We start from the raw sequence: 15,037 nt of genomic DNA on the forward strand, positions 1-15,037 counted from the left end.
TCCTAATTTTATAGTTATTAAATTAATTAATGTAAAAGTCCTTTTGAATTAATTAAGGCATGCCATGCTTAAATAATAATTTTGAACATAAACCACATTTGGTTATTTAATAATTTGAATATTGGAATTCTTGAACACAGTGTGAATATTTATGCCAGATACTGCAGAAGTCTAAATCCTGATTAAACACCAAGAGTTCCACTAACTTTTAACTTGACGGCAGTCTCATTTTCCTTCTGCTTTCACAAATAGCCAAGGTTCCTGAGTTAACCATACAAATACAACATTAAATAACCCAAGAGGAGGTAATTCAACCTTTTAAAATAAATGTCTCTGGCTTTATTTTTCCCTTGATGTTTAAAACCCCAACCACTATTTATTAGCATGTGCTGGACAATAATGGGAAAGTGAGCAGAGCAGAACTGCAATCAGTAACTTTCGTAGTAGCAGTTCTACAACAGACTTGGTAGTCTTCTGGCTATTATACCAAATTAACTATTGAACATTTTAGAGTATTAAAGTATTAAAATTTTAAAACCTTAGGTACAAAAGTTTTAGAAATTAACTATAGATTTTATTTATTCCTACTATCTGAAAGACATCTATTATCAGAAAATTGAATTGAGGTTCCAAGATAAATGTCACAAAATACATGGGTAATTCAAGGCAAGTCTCTCTTGAAATCTAAATTTTGTAGTAAAAAGGGATGGGAACAGTCTAGATGACCTCTAGGACTAATTCTAGATTTGAAATTGTATATTCCAGCTTTAAGATAAATGCAGGTATTTCATGTAGCTACTCTGAAGAAGTTAGAAGGGAAAAAAATGTAATTTTAGTGCATGCTTTTCTAATAACAGGGCCATTAGAGCCCTTTTATCTCAAACAAAGAAAATGTTTATTTCATGTTTTTTTAAGAAACAGTACTAATGAATCTGGAACAACGTCTCCAAGTAAATAGTTCAAAATTAAGTTTGTCTGGATAGCAAAGAGAGTATGCTTTGGATGTGAACTCTGCTAACAGAACATCTGGAAATAATAAATACCCAAGGGCATTTTCTGTAGAAAAGACTTAGCCAACTATTATGATTGTTAAAAATACAGCAGTATTATTCATACTAAAAATTATATTGCCAGCTTCCATCAGGTTATTTATTTGACCATATTAGCTTAACTTAACCAACACAGAATTTAAAAGTGAGCTAGTCATCAACCAAAATGACCTCCTTAAGAAAGAATCTGGTAACCGTGTCATTAGGCCAAGTAATAAAAACTTCAGGGGATTACATCAAATAAAGATGACATCTTACTTACATTCATTTCCATTCTGCAACTGTATTTTGACATTAGAAATAAAGTAGAAATATGCACACACATAATATTCTTGTCTAAATAAAAATCTACATAAAACTATGCATGTAAACTTCTAATATAAAAATACAAACTTGACTTGGGGATTCGATAGTTTGCATAGTTTTATATTATCCACTTTAACTCCAGTTATTCTTTTTCCAAAACATTTCCAAATTTCACATAGCATAGGTTAGTATTGAGATTCAAACTAAAAGTTTTGGAGAATCAAAGTCTTTTTATCTTTTGTTTGTTTTTTAATCTCAGCCTTGTATTAAGAAATGTTGTTTAATATGGTATTTAAGATATAAAAATGGGGGGCAGATATGAAAAGAATAATCATGACTGCATTTTCTATTTTTTCAATTTTAGTGACAAACATTATGTTCAGCCAGGTGTCAGGAGGGTGCTAACAGTTGGTAGCACTACCAAGGATATTTATAATACAGCAGAAATGCCATGGAAAGTAGTAAAACACAGATGTCAAAGCCTAATTTCTTGCTTTTGTGGCCTAATATTATGGTCCATTTTTGAATATTGTCCAAAAGTGCACTCATAAAAGAGAATTTAACCTTGGCAAGCTACATAAATGTTCCCCAAAGTGCTGTCAAATGAATCCTGAGAAACCTTTCCTTATAAATGACACTTTTTTCTTTTAACTGAAAAGCATTAAGTCCTCTAGAAACATATTTAATTGCTAAAAACAACAGGGCTGTTGTGCACCAAAACTCACTTGATGAAGCAACCTGAATTACACTTTTATGGACCTATTAAGTACAACCTTTATTACAAAAACAATAACAAAATGGAAATTTGTATCAATCGTCTTGATTTGGTTTCTTATATAAGAAGCCTAAAAATAGCTGTTTTTTGAACTAAAAATAAATTTAGACTCTAAAGGTCTTTTAGCTATTAAACAATTTGTTTGAGTTCTAAATCCCCTTGGCTATATCATACATGCCTGTGTTTTAAAGTTTTATTCTGAAATTGCCTCTTTCACTAATACAATATTATTTTAAATTGAGGTCAGTGTGTGCTCTAACAGAAAAATAATTCACTAAAATTATCTACAAATTACTTTAAATGTCATAATACCAAGAATGGTATTACAATCTCTTATAAAAGTTATCTTCATTTTTATATTAGTTATATTTTATCATATCATTTTATATTAGCTCTAGCTGGGGAATATTTCATCTTATTTTGTATCTCTTTTTTTTACTTACTATTGATACATAGATTGAGTGGTTCTTGATTAACTTTAGAGTTTTTGAAGCTGATTATCTTCCTTGGTGTGATTTAGTGCTTAAAGTTCAGTTGTGCTAAAATTATATAAGGGTGAGGGAAAACCACCTGGAGTTAACTCTTTTCTCACCACCTGAACTGCCTTCTTCCATTCCCATAACATTCCTGTCCTTACATCAGAGCTCCCTTCCTTGACTTCTAGCCAAATATTCATAAGTGTTTTTTCAATTATTTGTTGAGACTTCTATTTGGTTTGCACAGGATAAACTGGAGGAAAAGAGGATCTTATTATCTTTCTGAAACACATTTCAAATGTCTTTGTCTATTCGATAAACAAAACGACTTTCAAACCATTTTCCATGAATTCTCTAGAACAATAATTTCTGAAAACCATTTAAAGACCACTTCATCACGAGCATTGTGTAGTTTTATTAAAAAAAGAGACTTGCCAACTCAGGCCAGGTTTAAACATTTGGCTCCTCTGGAATGGTATAATTTGATGCCCTCCATAATGACATTCTTTAAAAATATATCCAATACTTATTTGAAAAGAATACAGTAATGCATAGGGGAAAAGAGTGGAGGAGGGTTCTGGGTAAAGATGCAGGCAACACATTCTCCTCTACTGCCTTTGGTAATTCAACCCTGGTGCCAAAGCTGCAGCCCAACTCAGTCCTTCCCAGGCTTGGATCAACTTCCTCAGAAGGCAGTTTAGTAGCTGCCACTTGTTCAAACATTACTTCTGGGTATGCCATAATCTACGCTTCCTAGTAATATTATGCTATTTTTGAAAAAAGAGAAAACATGTACATATTTTCTTTATATTTTCAGTGTGTTTTATGTTTATTGATTTTTTTTGTTAAAAATTTTTGGAGAAATTATAGATTCACATGCAATTGTGACTATTAATGAAGGAAGGTCCTGAATATCCTTCATTCATTTACTCACCACAGCAGTTTGCCTAACTAAATATATTAGCACAACCAGAAAACTGACATTGATACTATCCATCAAACTTGTAGTACAGATTTCACTAGTTTGTGTGTCTGTGTGCTTGCTTATTTCTAAGAAACTTTTAGTTTTATCACATGTGTAGACTTCAGTGACCATGACCAGAGTTAAGATACAGAACAATCTGATTATAAGGATTCCCTGCTCTACATTTTTATGGCTACAACTACTCCCCTTCTTCTAATCTCTTTAAGTCATAACAACTGATAATCTAGTCTCCATCTCTATAATTTTCATTTCAAAAATGCTAAATAAATGGAGTCATAGAGTATGCAAATTGGCTGCTTTCCATGCAGCATTCATTTGAGATATAGCCAAATGGCACACATCACTAGATTATTATTCTTATTTCTGAATAGTAGTCCACAGTACTAGTATATCACAGTTTGTTTAACCGCTCTTATGTTTAAGAGTATTTGTTTCCAGTGTTGGACTATCATGAAGAAAACTGCTATGAACGCTGTCCCTAATCTTTTCTTAATTTGTCTGTAATTGTTATTTAACCCATCCAATGATTTATTTTAAATTTCCAATGATTGTTTATTGTTTGTAGTTCTTTTTTCCCCCAAACTGCTTCATTTCATAGTATCTTATTTCCAACTCATTTTTATCATTTTCTCTCTTATTTGTCTAAAGATTTAAGCATGATTATTTTTATTCTTATTCTGATGATGAGAGTCTCTGATGGACTCTAGACTTTATTGTTTTGTTTTTAATTCTCCCTGATTCATTTTTATGGCTTGTCATTTTTGACATAGTTCAGTATTTGATTTATCTAAATTTGTTGGAATCCTAAAAGGCTGTGTTGAATGCTATTTCAGAGATGGTATTCCTTTACATTTGCCTGGGCTCTGATGAAGAATGTTTACTGACTTATCTAAAATGTTTTGTGTTTCTAGTGAGTTTTTAGAACAGTGAATGAACACTTTGCCAAAAAAAAAAAAAAAAGTTTTCATTTCTTTCAGTCAGGGCAGCTTGAATTCTATATATTGGGCTTTCAGGACAACATTGTTTAAATAAAGGTTGCTTTTACAAGAATAATGTCAACACTATAGAAATACTAAGAGAAATATTTCCAAACTGAAAGGATAGAACTAGTATAAAATGCAGTTTTGGACATCAAAGGTGAAAATTACATGGCCAGTACTACCTCATAACTTGAAATTGCTTGTATAACTGGAGAAATAGGCAATGTGTGTCACTTTTATGGTCTCTTTTCCTTGAGCATCTGTGGACTTAACTAGTGGGTAAAGCAACTGAAGTTCTACAGGTTTTTACATGTAAACGCTTATGACTGCTACAGAATGACAATGGCTTATATTCGATTATTGGGCCATTTTCTATATTGTTTTCAGTTGACAACAATTGCTATTGTCTTCTTTATTTCTCAGTTCTACCAAACCTTAAATGGATAAGTGGGGAAGTGAGTTACCTCTGGGTAAAAAAGTCCTACAAAAGCAGATCTAATGTTACATTTTCCTTCAGCTATGTGTTTTTCTATATTTAATCTCAGTTTTATATTTAGAAACATTCATATTTAACTAATTCACTGCCTCCATTCTAAACTCAATTTAAAAATGATGATGAAAGGCACAAGCTTAAAATACATTTTTCACTCTTATTCAAATTTTCATCAGGCTTTACCTGCACAACCACCCATCCAAACTGGCAAATACACACACACACACACACACACACACACACACACACATAGAATATAAGGGGGATACAAAATTTTCACTATGTATTAATTTACTGCAAGAGAACATAAGCTAAAAGATCCACATTTTCCAAATTATCCCTGAATATTTCTACTTTTGTTTAAGCCCTCTGATAAGGCATAATAGTGTATGTGTACTATGATGGATATATTGTCAAATTTTTTTTCTCAGTGATCATAAGAGGAAATTAGTTTCCCCTCTAATCTGTTCACTGTCCCTCTCACAGCACTGACATTCTCATAATTTTAGAAACGTCAGTTCAGATCACTGATATCTGAGTGTGAATTAGCACTGTGTATGTGCATTAGTCACTTGGTTGTGTCCAACTCAGAGACCCCATGGACTGTAGCCCACCAGGCTCTTCTGTCCATGGAATTCCTCAGGCAAAATGCTGGAGTGGGTAGTCAGTCCCTTCTCCAAGGGATCTTCCTGACCAAGGGATCAAACCAGGGTCTCTTGCATTGCTGGCAGATTCTTTACCATCTAAGCCGTTGGGCATTAATTTACCTCAGATTTAGCAAGCTCTTATATATTGTCTAATATATAGCATGGTTAATATATTTATAGACAGATATATTCTTGAAAATTTGAAAGAAAACTGATTGAAAGCAATTTATAATCTAAATGTGCTATTAGACCTCACTACATAAAATTCATTAGTTTTTTATTAGCATGAGGTGAAAAATAATCCCTTATGTTTTCTTTTTTTGAGAATCTTGGTCTAGATGGGGTAAAAAGAATAATAGATTAAATTCCTTGGCCTTTTAGCTAAAAGTGGCCTTTTGGGTCTTTGCTGGCTGTGGAAATTTAATGAAAGTGATAAATTCTCTTCCCAGGACAATCTAGATACTCATTGAATTTTCCATTTAACTTCAGGAGATCCATAGGCCACTTGAAGCCTATCACTGGATTCCAGGTTATGATTTCCTAGACTAAATAAAAAAACATAATGAGGTGGGTAAACAATATTACTAAAGTCATACTATGTCATTACTCATCATTATTTTAAGAAATAAGGAAAACTTTAATTCTATATTCCATGATATAAATATATAAATCATATCTGAAGGTTTACTTTATATATATTTTTGACAAAAGCTATGCAGAAATGCATCTGACTATTTGAATTTCAAATTTTTATTGATGCAAAATGAATATCTTATTAATAATGAAATTTGGAGAATGATTATGCTGCTGCTGCAGCTGCTAAGTCGCTTCAGTCATGTCCAACTCTGTGCGACCCCATAGATGGCAGCCTACCAGGCTCCCCTGTCCCTGGGATTCTCCAGGCAAGAATACTGGAGTGGATTGCCATTTCCTTCTCCAATGCATGAAAGTGAAAAGTGAAAGTGAAGTCGCTCAGTCGTGTCTGACCCCCAGCGACCCCATGGACTGCAGCCCACCAGGCTCCTCTGTCCATGGGATTTTCCAAGCAAGAGTACCGGAGTGGGGTACCATTGCCTTCTCCCTTATCAATGCTAAGACTGTCTTTTATCAATGCTAAGACTGTGAAGAAAGCTGAGTGCCGAAGAATTGATGCTTTTGAAATGTGGTGTTGGAGAAGACTCTTGAGAATTCCCTTGGACTGCAAGGAGATCCAACCAGTCCATTCTAAAGGAGATCAGCCCTGGGTGTTCTTTGGAAGGAATGATGCTAAAGCTGAAACTCCAGTACTTTGGCCACCTCATGGGAAAAGTTGATTCATTGCAAAAGACTCTGATGCTGGGAGGGATTGGGGGCAGGAGGAAAAGGGGACAACAGAGGATGAGATGGCTAGATGGCATCACCGACTCGATGGATGTGAGTCTGAGTGAACTCTGGGAGTTGGTGATGGACAGGGAGGCCTGGCATGCTGCGATTCATGGGGTCGCATAGAGTTGGACACGACTGAGTGAATGAACTGAACTGAAGCAATTCTTTTTATCTGTGCTGTGCTGTGCTTGGTCGCTCAGTTGTGTCTGACTCTTTGCAACCCATGGACTGTAACCCACCAGGCTATAGTTTTTTTAACATTCTGTTATAGTGCAGGAACTCAGTTTCCATTGTTTTATGTTATTTTTCTTAGAACTAAAAGGCTTTAGAAGTAAAAACTTATATTTTCACATAATAACTGCTATACATTTTTATACTGGTTTTTACTTTTATAAAAAATACACACTATGATGATTATTAATTACTTAGTGTGAGTGGTCAAGATTATTAATATTCTTCAACTATATCTGCAAAACTTATTCTTCCCTCAGCATTCCAGGAGTTTACTGCAATTTTGATGGCTCATCTATAAAGAATACGCCTGTCAGTTCAGGAGACAGGGGTTTGATCTCCGGGTTAGAAAGATGCCTTGGAGAAGGAAATGGCAACCCACTCTAGTATTTTTGTCTGGGAAATCCCATGGACAGAGGGGCCTGGTGGGCTACCATCCATGGGGCTGCAAAGAGTATGGCACGACTTAGTGACTAAACAACAACAACATCTAAGTTATATGAAGACACTGATGTACATATATTATAATATAACCCCTATTGTGATAGGGCTTCCAGGGTGGTGCTAGTGGTAAAGAACTTGCCTGCCAATTTCAAGAGACGTAAGAGACATAAGTTCGATCCCTGGGTCAGGAAGAATCCCTGGAGGAGAGCCCAGCAACCCATTCCAGTATTCTTGCCTGGAGAATCCCATGGACAGGGTGCAGTCTGCAGTGCAGTGGCAGGCTGCAGTCCATAGGGTCACAAAGAGTTGGACACAGGGGAAGTGACTTAGCACACTTATTGCAATGCTAATAATAATCATTTAACATGCAAACAAAGTCAATTAAATGAAAACATAGGCTATCCTTGGAAGCAGCTTAGCAGCAAGTTGTCTGACTAGTAAAAACAGTGAATAATTCCTCTCCCAGATAACTCTCAGACAGATGTCCAAGAAAACAAAATGGAAATATTGAAACTATAGGAACGTTATTGAATTTAACATTTTGTAGCCTTGGAGTTTAATTAATTTTCAATGAGGGTTGTGTGTAATAAATACCTAGGTTTATTTGGATAAAGAAATTTCAGCTAGACTTCTAATACTCTAAAGAAGAATATATTTAACTGGAATAAGTGTTTTCAATATTTGCTCAGTGAGACTGGGGGACTCCATACTACCTTTGCTCTAGAGGAAAATGCAGGACATATATGAGATTGACTGAAATTATATTTTTGATCTGGATTTAGTATGGGTAATATTAAAAACCATGTGTATCATCTCAGTTACTAATAATTTATCTGATTATGCAAAAACTGATGAAAAGTACAATCAGATCAGATCAGTCGCTCAGTCGTGTCCAACTCTTTGCGACCCCATGAATTGCAGCACACTAGGCCTCCCTGTCCATCACCAACTCCCGGAGTTCACTGAGACTCAGGTCCATCGAGTCAGTGATGCCATCCAGCCATCTCATCCTCTGTCGTCCCCTTCTCCTCTTGCCCCCAATCCCTCCCAGCATCAGAGTCTTTTCCAATGAGTCAACTCTTCGCATGAGGTGGCCAAAGTACTGGAGTTTCAGCTTTAGCATCATTCCTTCCAAAGAAATCCCAGGGCTGATCTCCTTCAGAATGGACTGGTTGGATCATGGTCAATAAATATTTTAGTACGTAAAGTGTGAAAAAATAAAAATGTTAACATGCTATTGAGACAGAGGGAAAAAGAGAACTATGAAGTTATGAAATAGAATTCTGCATCTCACTAAATATTGTTAATAATAAAAACACTTATGTGAATTTCACAACTTAGTAGAGGAGATAACTCATATGCACAAATTGCTATAAAACTCATTCAACAAAATAGTTATTGTTACCGAGTTTAGAAAAGAGGGTTAATATTTAGGACATCAAAAAATGACTTATGAGTTTTGTACTTTTGAGCTAATCTTTGAAGGATGGAGGGCTTCCCTTGTGGCTCAGCTGGTAAAGAATCTGCCTGCAATGTGGGAGACCTGGGTTCAATCCCTGGGTTGGGAAGATCCCCTGGAGAAGGGAAAGGCTACTCACTCCAGTATTCTGTCCTGGAGAATTTCATGGACTGTATAGTCCATGGGGTCGCAAAGAGTCAGACTAGACTGAGCCACTTTCACCTCACCTTAAAGGATGGATAAGACTTGGGCAACAAGCAATGAAAACAGGATGTGGAAGGAATGTTGTGAACCAAGGAACAAAGGTAAAAATCTTAGGATATTTCTGTGGACTAGTTGGTCAGCAGGAATGGTGAGAGATTAAAGCTAAACAGGCCTAGGTCACCACACAGTATGGAACTTCTCAGGTGCTTAGCTAAAAGGAATGGTCTTCATTCTTTAGACAGTGTGAAGAGCAGATGAATGATTTTAAGTAAAGTGAGGCAGGTTTTGAGCTGGCCTCATAGCTATACAGCAGAGATCAGTAGCAAAGTGGTGGGATTTTCAATAAGCATATATCCAAGCACATTCTCAATCATTTATAAGAACAAAAGCACAGGTTTGAAAATCAGCAACAAATAGAAACATGATACCTGTAAAATCATTTTTTATTCTAAGATGATAGTGGCAAATGTGTTAACAATTGAGGTTATATATTATACAGAGTGAAGTAAGTCTGAAGAAAAACACCAATATAGTATACTAATGCATATATATGGAATTTAGAAAGATGATAATGATGACCCTATATGAGAGACAGCAAAAGAGTCACAGATGTAAAGAACAGTCTTTTGGACTCTGTGGGAGAAGGAGAGGGTGGGATGATTTGAGAGGGTAGTATTGAAACATGTATATTATCATATGTGAAACAGCCCAGGTTCAATGCATGAGACAGGGTGCTCAGGGATGGTGCACTGGCATGACCCTGAGGGATGGGATGGGGAGGGAGGTGGGAAGAGGGTTCAGGAGGGGGGACACATTTACACCCATGGCTGATTCATGTCAATGTACAGCAAAACCCACTACAATATTGTAAAGTAATTAGCCTCCAATTAAAATAAATAAATTAATTAAAAAAAACAATTAAGGTTATAAATAAACGTCATCAGTATATTTTTTTTTCCATAAAAGATTAAAAAAGGAAACATGCTGTTCAAACACGAGAAGTATTAGCAGAAACTGAGAACTTCTGGTAAGTACTAGGTTTAAAAGCACAAACGTTTAGTAGGAGGTATGTGGTATAAGTTTCTAGAAGATATGTAGTTAGTAAAACAAACAAAATCAGTTTTGTTTACTACTTGTCTGGCATAAATCAGTCTTAGGCATGGGTGAAGAGCTGTTCTCAAAGATCGAGACTCTAAATATATAAGAATTCGTACCAGAGTTACCAGAAAATTATACATATTTATGCAAGTCAAATAGCTTTGGTTTTATGATTCTAAAATGTCGAAACTCTTACCTCGCACAACAAGGTCAGCAGAGGCTGAAGAATTGTCTACAATTGTCTGAGCTGTGCACGTGTACCTCCCAGCGTGTTTCAACTGGGCATTTCGGATGAGCAGCTCCCCATTGGAATCCAGCTGTCGGCAAAAACAGCAGTCATTCAAATCAGTAACTTTTTCACCAATTAAGTGGTATTTAGCATATGAGAGGTACATTTTCCCCTAACAAAATGCAACCATTTTCATTAAAAGGCATCTCTTTTGGATGTACTGACAGTGTGTTCTTATGTTACTTAAACTTCTGGTCTTCAGTATCTGAAGCGAAAAATAGAGTGAATTACTTAAGGTCCATTTTAGCTCTAATGTCTTTAGCATCCCATTATTCTTATAATCAGAGGTCCTTTGAGAAAACCCACAGGATGAAACTTGATATTGATGTTGAATATCAATGAGGATACATACATGCTCTTTGGCTACGAAGAATTATTAATTTCAAGATGTGTCACCGTTCATTTTACAATGATAATGAAAGTGTGTAGAAAATGTTAAAATGGACAATTCTACTAACATGTTCCATTTGGGCCAAAATATAAGCTCCGTGTGGGGAAGGATTTTTGTCTCGTTCACTGCTCTACGCCCAGTGCTTAGAATAGTGTTTAACATATATTTTTTGAGAAAGGCTTAAAGGAATTTTGCTTGTGAATGACAAGGTACCATTTCAATGCAGTTTCTAAAAATAGCTAATATTTATCAAAAGTCTCCTCTGTACAGCTTTTCTCATTCCATTCTCTTCTGTGGACACTTCTATGAGATGAGTCCTAATTTGTACATTTTATTAAAGACAAAAGTTAGACAGAGCATCCAAGTAATTTAACTATAGTTACTTTGTTTGTTTGGTTAGGAGGAGCATAACATAGTCCATACTCATTATCTCCAAATATCCTCTTAAAAGACAAATACAGAAAATTCAATTTTTAAACAGACATTTGGTTTTCTAGCGAATCAAAAATATTGATTTACTATTGCGATCATAGATATCCAGATAGATAAAAGGATGAAAAACTAATGGTTAAGTCAGTTTTTCATGAAGGCATTGTTTCTTTTATACGACATACTTGCAAATTTTAAATTCTGATTATTTAATGACTGTATGTAAAATGAATGCTCTGCTTCACCATTGGTTCTGCCAGTGGGCCCTTTACATATTAAATTTCCTGCTGGTCTTAGAAAGTATTTGGGTTGCAATCCTTGCTTGACTAATAAGATTAATTAAGAATTTAGTTATAATCAGAACAGATTGATTCAATTGATTGTAACAGAATACTGCTAACTTCATATAAATATCTGGTCAGTGGCCACACACCTTATTCCTTGCTCTTAGCCAGTTTCAGTAAAAACACAGCTACAGATAATACAATTTCATGTTAGTTGTAGATCTTCCTGCCCCTTGAGGTCTAAATTGGGTAAAAATTCAGATTTCAAGATCTCTGTGCAGTCCTAAGGTAGGGGATTTCTTTCCCTCTGTTCTCTTGTCCATTTATTTTTTTTTGCTATATTAAGGAGCCTCGGACCAACCCTTTCTCTATTTTGCCTTGAAACCTACTAACACAATGCTTCCCCTAGTAAAGTAGGTTTACAGGAGAGTTGAAGTTCAAGGAATTGGTTGTATCCCACAAAGTAGAGCAATTATCATCCAATACATATTTCTATTCTTAAAAGTCCTATAGGTCATACTTTAATTGAGGATTTCTCAGTGACCTTTACTTCTCCCAGTTCCCTGCCATCTTGTTGGCGTTTGTTCCCAGTCCCATATCTTACCTCTGACTGCTCTTTCTTGTTTCCTCTAGAAACAATCAACTATTCTTCTTTCTTTATGTTGAGCTACTTAATTCCTGTATGATTGCTTGCATCCTGACCATACCTAATTATCAAAACCCGACTTTCTGTTTTTAGCTTTTGCCATTTATTTACCTTACTCCTCGATCCATTTCAAGCTGGTTCCTGCTTCTTAAACTCATTTTGCATGATTTCTGATAGCATTTGACCTTCTGTCCCCCAAAACTCAACTTTTCTTGTCATCTGTGACAGCACATTTTCCAGAAATTTTGAGAAAACTCTCAACCCTTTCTCTTCTTCAGTTTCAATTCCATCATATGAATTATTGGATTTATCCCTTTCTCTTCATCACCATTCCTCTGCCTTTGTCCAAGCTACCAATATCCGTCACTGAACTGCTGCTGCTGCTGCTGCTGCTGCTAAGTCACTTCAGTCGTGTCCAACTCTGTGTGACCCCATAGACAGAAGCCCGCCAACCTCCCCCATACTTGGGATTCTCCAGGCAAGAACACTGGAGTGGGTCACTGAACTACTATATCCTATTTGGTCATGACCTCCACCCAGTTCCTATTTATTCTCTTCTCCATTTGGCACCCACAGTGACCTTTTAAAAATGCAAATATGATCAAAGCATCCCTTTCTATAAAAACAAACAAAAACCTTTAAAAATATTCCCCTTCTTGGAATAAAAGCTGTAAGTGGTATGATGGTCAACCTGGATCCATTCTCTAAATTCTGTCCAGTATTCCAGCTCACCAAGTGCCACCATTTCACTTACACTCTGCTTTCCAGAACATTCCCTTTTTAAGGCTTAATGTATCTTGTTATCTCTTATCCCTTGTTCTCCAAAGTGTTTCCTGTCCTGGATTTGGTCCCCTTATATCCTACCCTCTCCCCACCTTCACCGAAATAACATTTACCGTCCCTGACCAGATTCAGTTCGTCATTTCCCTAAGGCAATGACTTTCTACTTTCTGTTGTTATGTTTTGCCATAGCACAATTTACTTAATGTGAAATTATATATCTCATTTCAGTAAAATATTTATACAATTATATGATTAAAGTTGGTTTCCCTGAAGGAAAAACCTTCCCTATTTTATTCAGCTTTGTATCCCTGTGTTACTAACATACAGCTGTATGTGCTGTATCTCTAGGACCAGCACAGCAGTGCCAGGAACATAAGACCAAAACTACATCATCTGAATGGACAAGTCGACATGCTTATTAAGACTCCTGACATCAAATCTTGAGATAATATGTACTTACTTTTTAGCTACAAGCAGAATTAGAATAGGAAATTCATATAGTCTATCACAATTGCAGCATTTTGTAAGCACATGATGAGACTTATTTTGGTGTCAGGATGAAACACATTCTTGCTACTTCCTTTCCCACTTCCTGTACCCCAGTAACTTACACTTTACTATGTGTTCTCTTTTCTGCAGACCTTTGTTTACATATTGTTTCCATTGCCTGGATTCTCTCATTTCCCACTTCTATCACTTGGTTAGCTTCTAGTTGTTAGCTGCTCCTTTCTCCTCTGGAATCCAAAGTCCCAGTTATGGAGTTGTCCCTTGTATATTTTCATTGTAACTATTCCTTTCTACTCTAATTGTTTAGCTTTTAATTTCTTCTACTAGATTGTAATTCTTTGAGAAAGAATTTAGGACTTATTTATTATTATATACAAATTACATATTGTGATATCTGACATACAAGAGGAATTCAGCCAATAAATATGGAATAAATGAATTAAAAGAGTTATTATCTACAATGTTTTTAATAAATTCTTTTAGTAATTTCTTGTGATTTTTCAGGTAAGATAATGATCATATTATCAGATAAAATACCTGAATTAAGAACAACTGTTGCTGTCATATTCATGAGATCAACTGTCAATTAATATTATATTTCAAATTATTTGAAAACTAATTTCATGAGTAAATATAAACATTTTAGGAATAATATGTAAATTTATAGAGGAAAGAATGCAGTTGACATATAAGAAAATGGACACCTCTAAGTTTTACAACCACCTGTATCTGTGGTAGGGGCTTCCCTGGTGGCACAGTGATAAAGAATTTGCCTATATTGTAGGAGACATGGGTTCAATTCCTGAGTTTGGAAGATCCCCTGGAGAAGGAAATGGCAACCCATTCCATTATTCTTGCCTGGAAAATCTGGTGGACAGAGGAGCCTTGCAGGCTTTAGTACATGGGGTCTAAAGAGTCAGACTCAACTTAACAATTAGACAACAACGACAATATCTGTTGTAAAGAATTAAGCCTACCAAAAAAAAAAAAAAAGCCTTTACAGAGGCCAAATTTGTAATGCAAATCACAAATTTACAAAGAGAGGTTTGCCTTTCCCTCAGCTTCTGGAAGGTAATCTTTAGTATCTTTCTCTGCCTGGTTATCTTGGGTCATACTAAACAATTCTAATCATGCGATTTAGGGTGGCCATTAGCTGCAACTGTGTAGTTTTAGAGTAGGGGCTGGCCATGCCCAAA

The 15,037-nt window shown here is 35.6% G+C and overlaps 1 protein-coding gene across 4 annotated transcripts in view; it reads right to left on the reverse strand.

Annotated features, from left to right (window-relative positions):
• CNTN1 (contactin 1) overlaps nt 1–15,037 on the reverse strand; it is a 409,422-nt gene that overhangs the window by 109,303 nt on the left and 285,082 nt on the right. For all 4 annotated transcript variants that reach the window (XM_061416436.1, XM_061416437.1, XM_061416438.1 and 1 more), the window contains one exon: nt 10,709–10,829. In XM_061416436.1, coding sequence (XP_061272420.1) covers nt 10,709–10,829 — 121 coding nt within the window. The remainder of the gene's footprint in view (nt 1–10,708; nt 10,830–15,037) is intronic.

This window comes from Bos javanicus, chromosome 5 (genome assembly GCF_032452875.1).
Source record: "Bos javanicus breed banteng chromosome 5, ARS-OSU_banteng_1.0, whole genome shotgun sequence".
Lineage (NCBI taxonomy): Eukaryota > Metazoa > Chordata > Mammalia > Artiodactyla > Bovidae > Bos > Bos javanicus.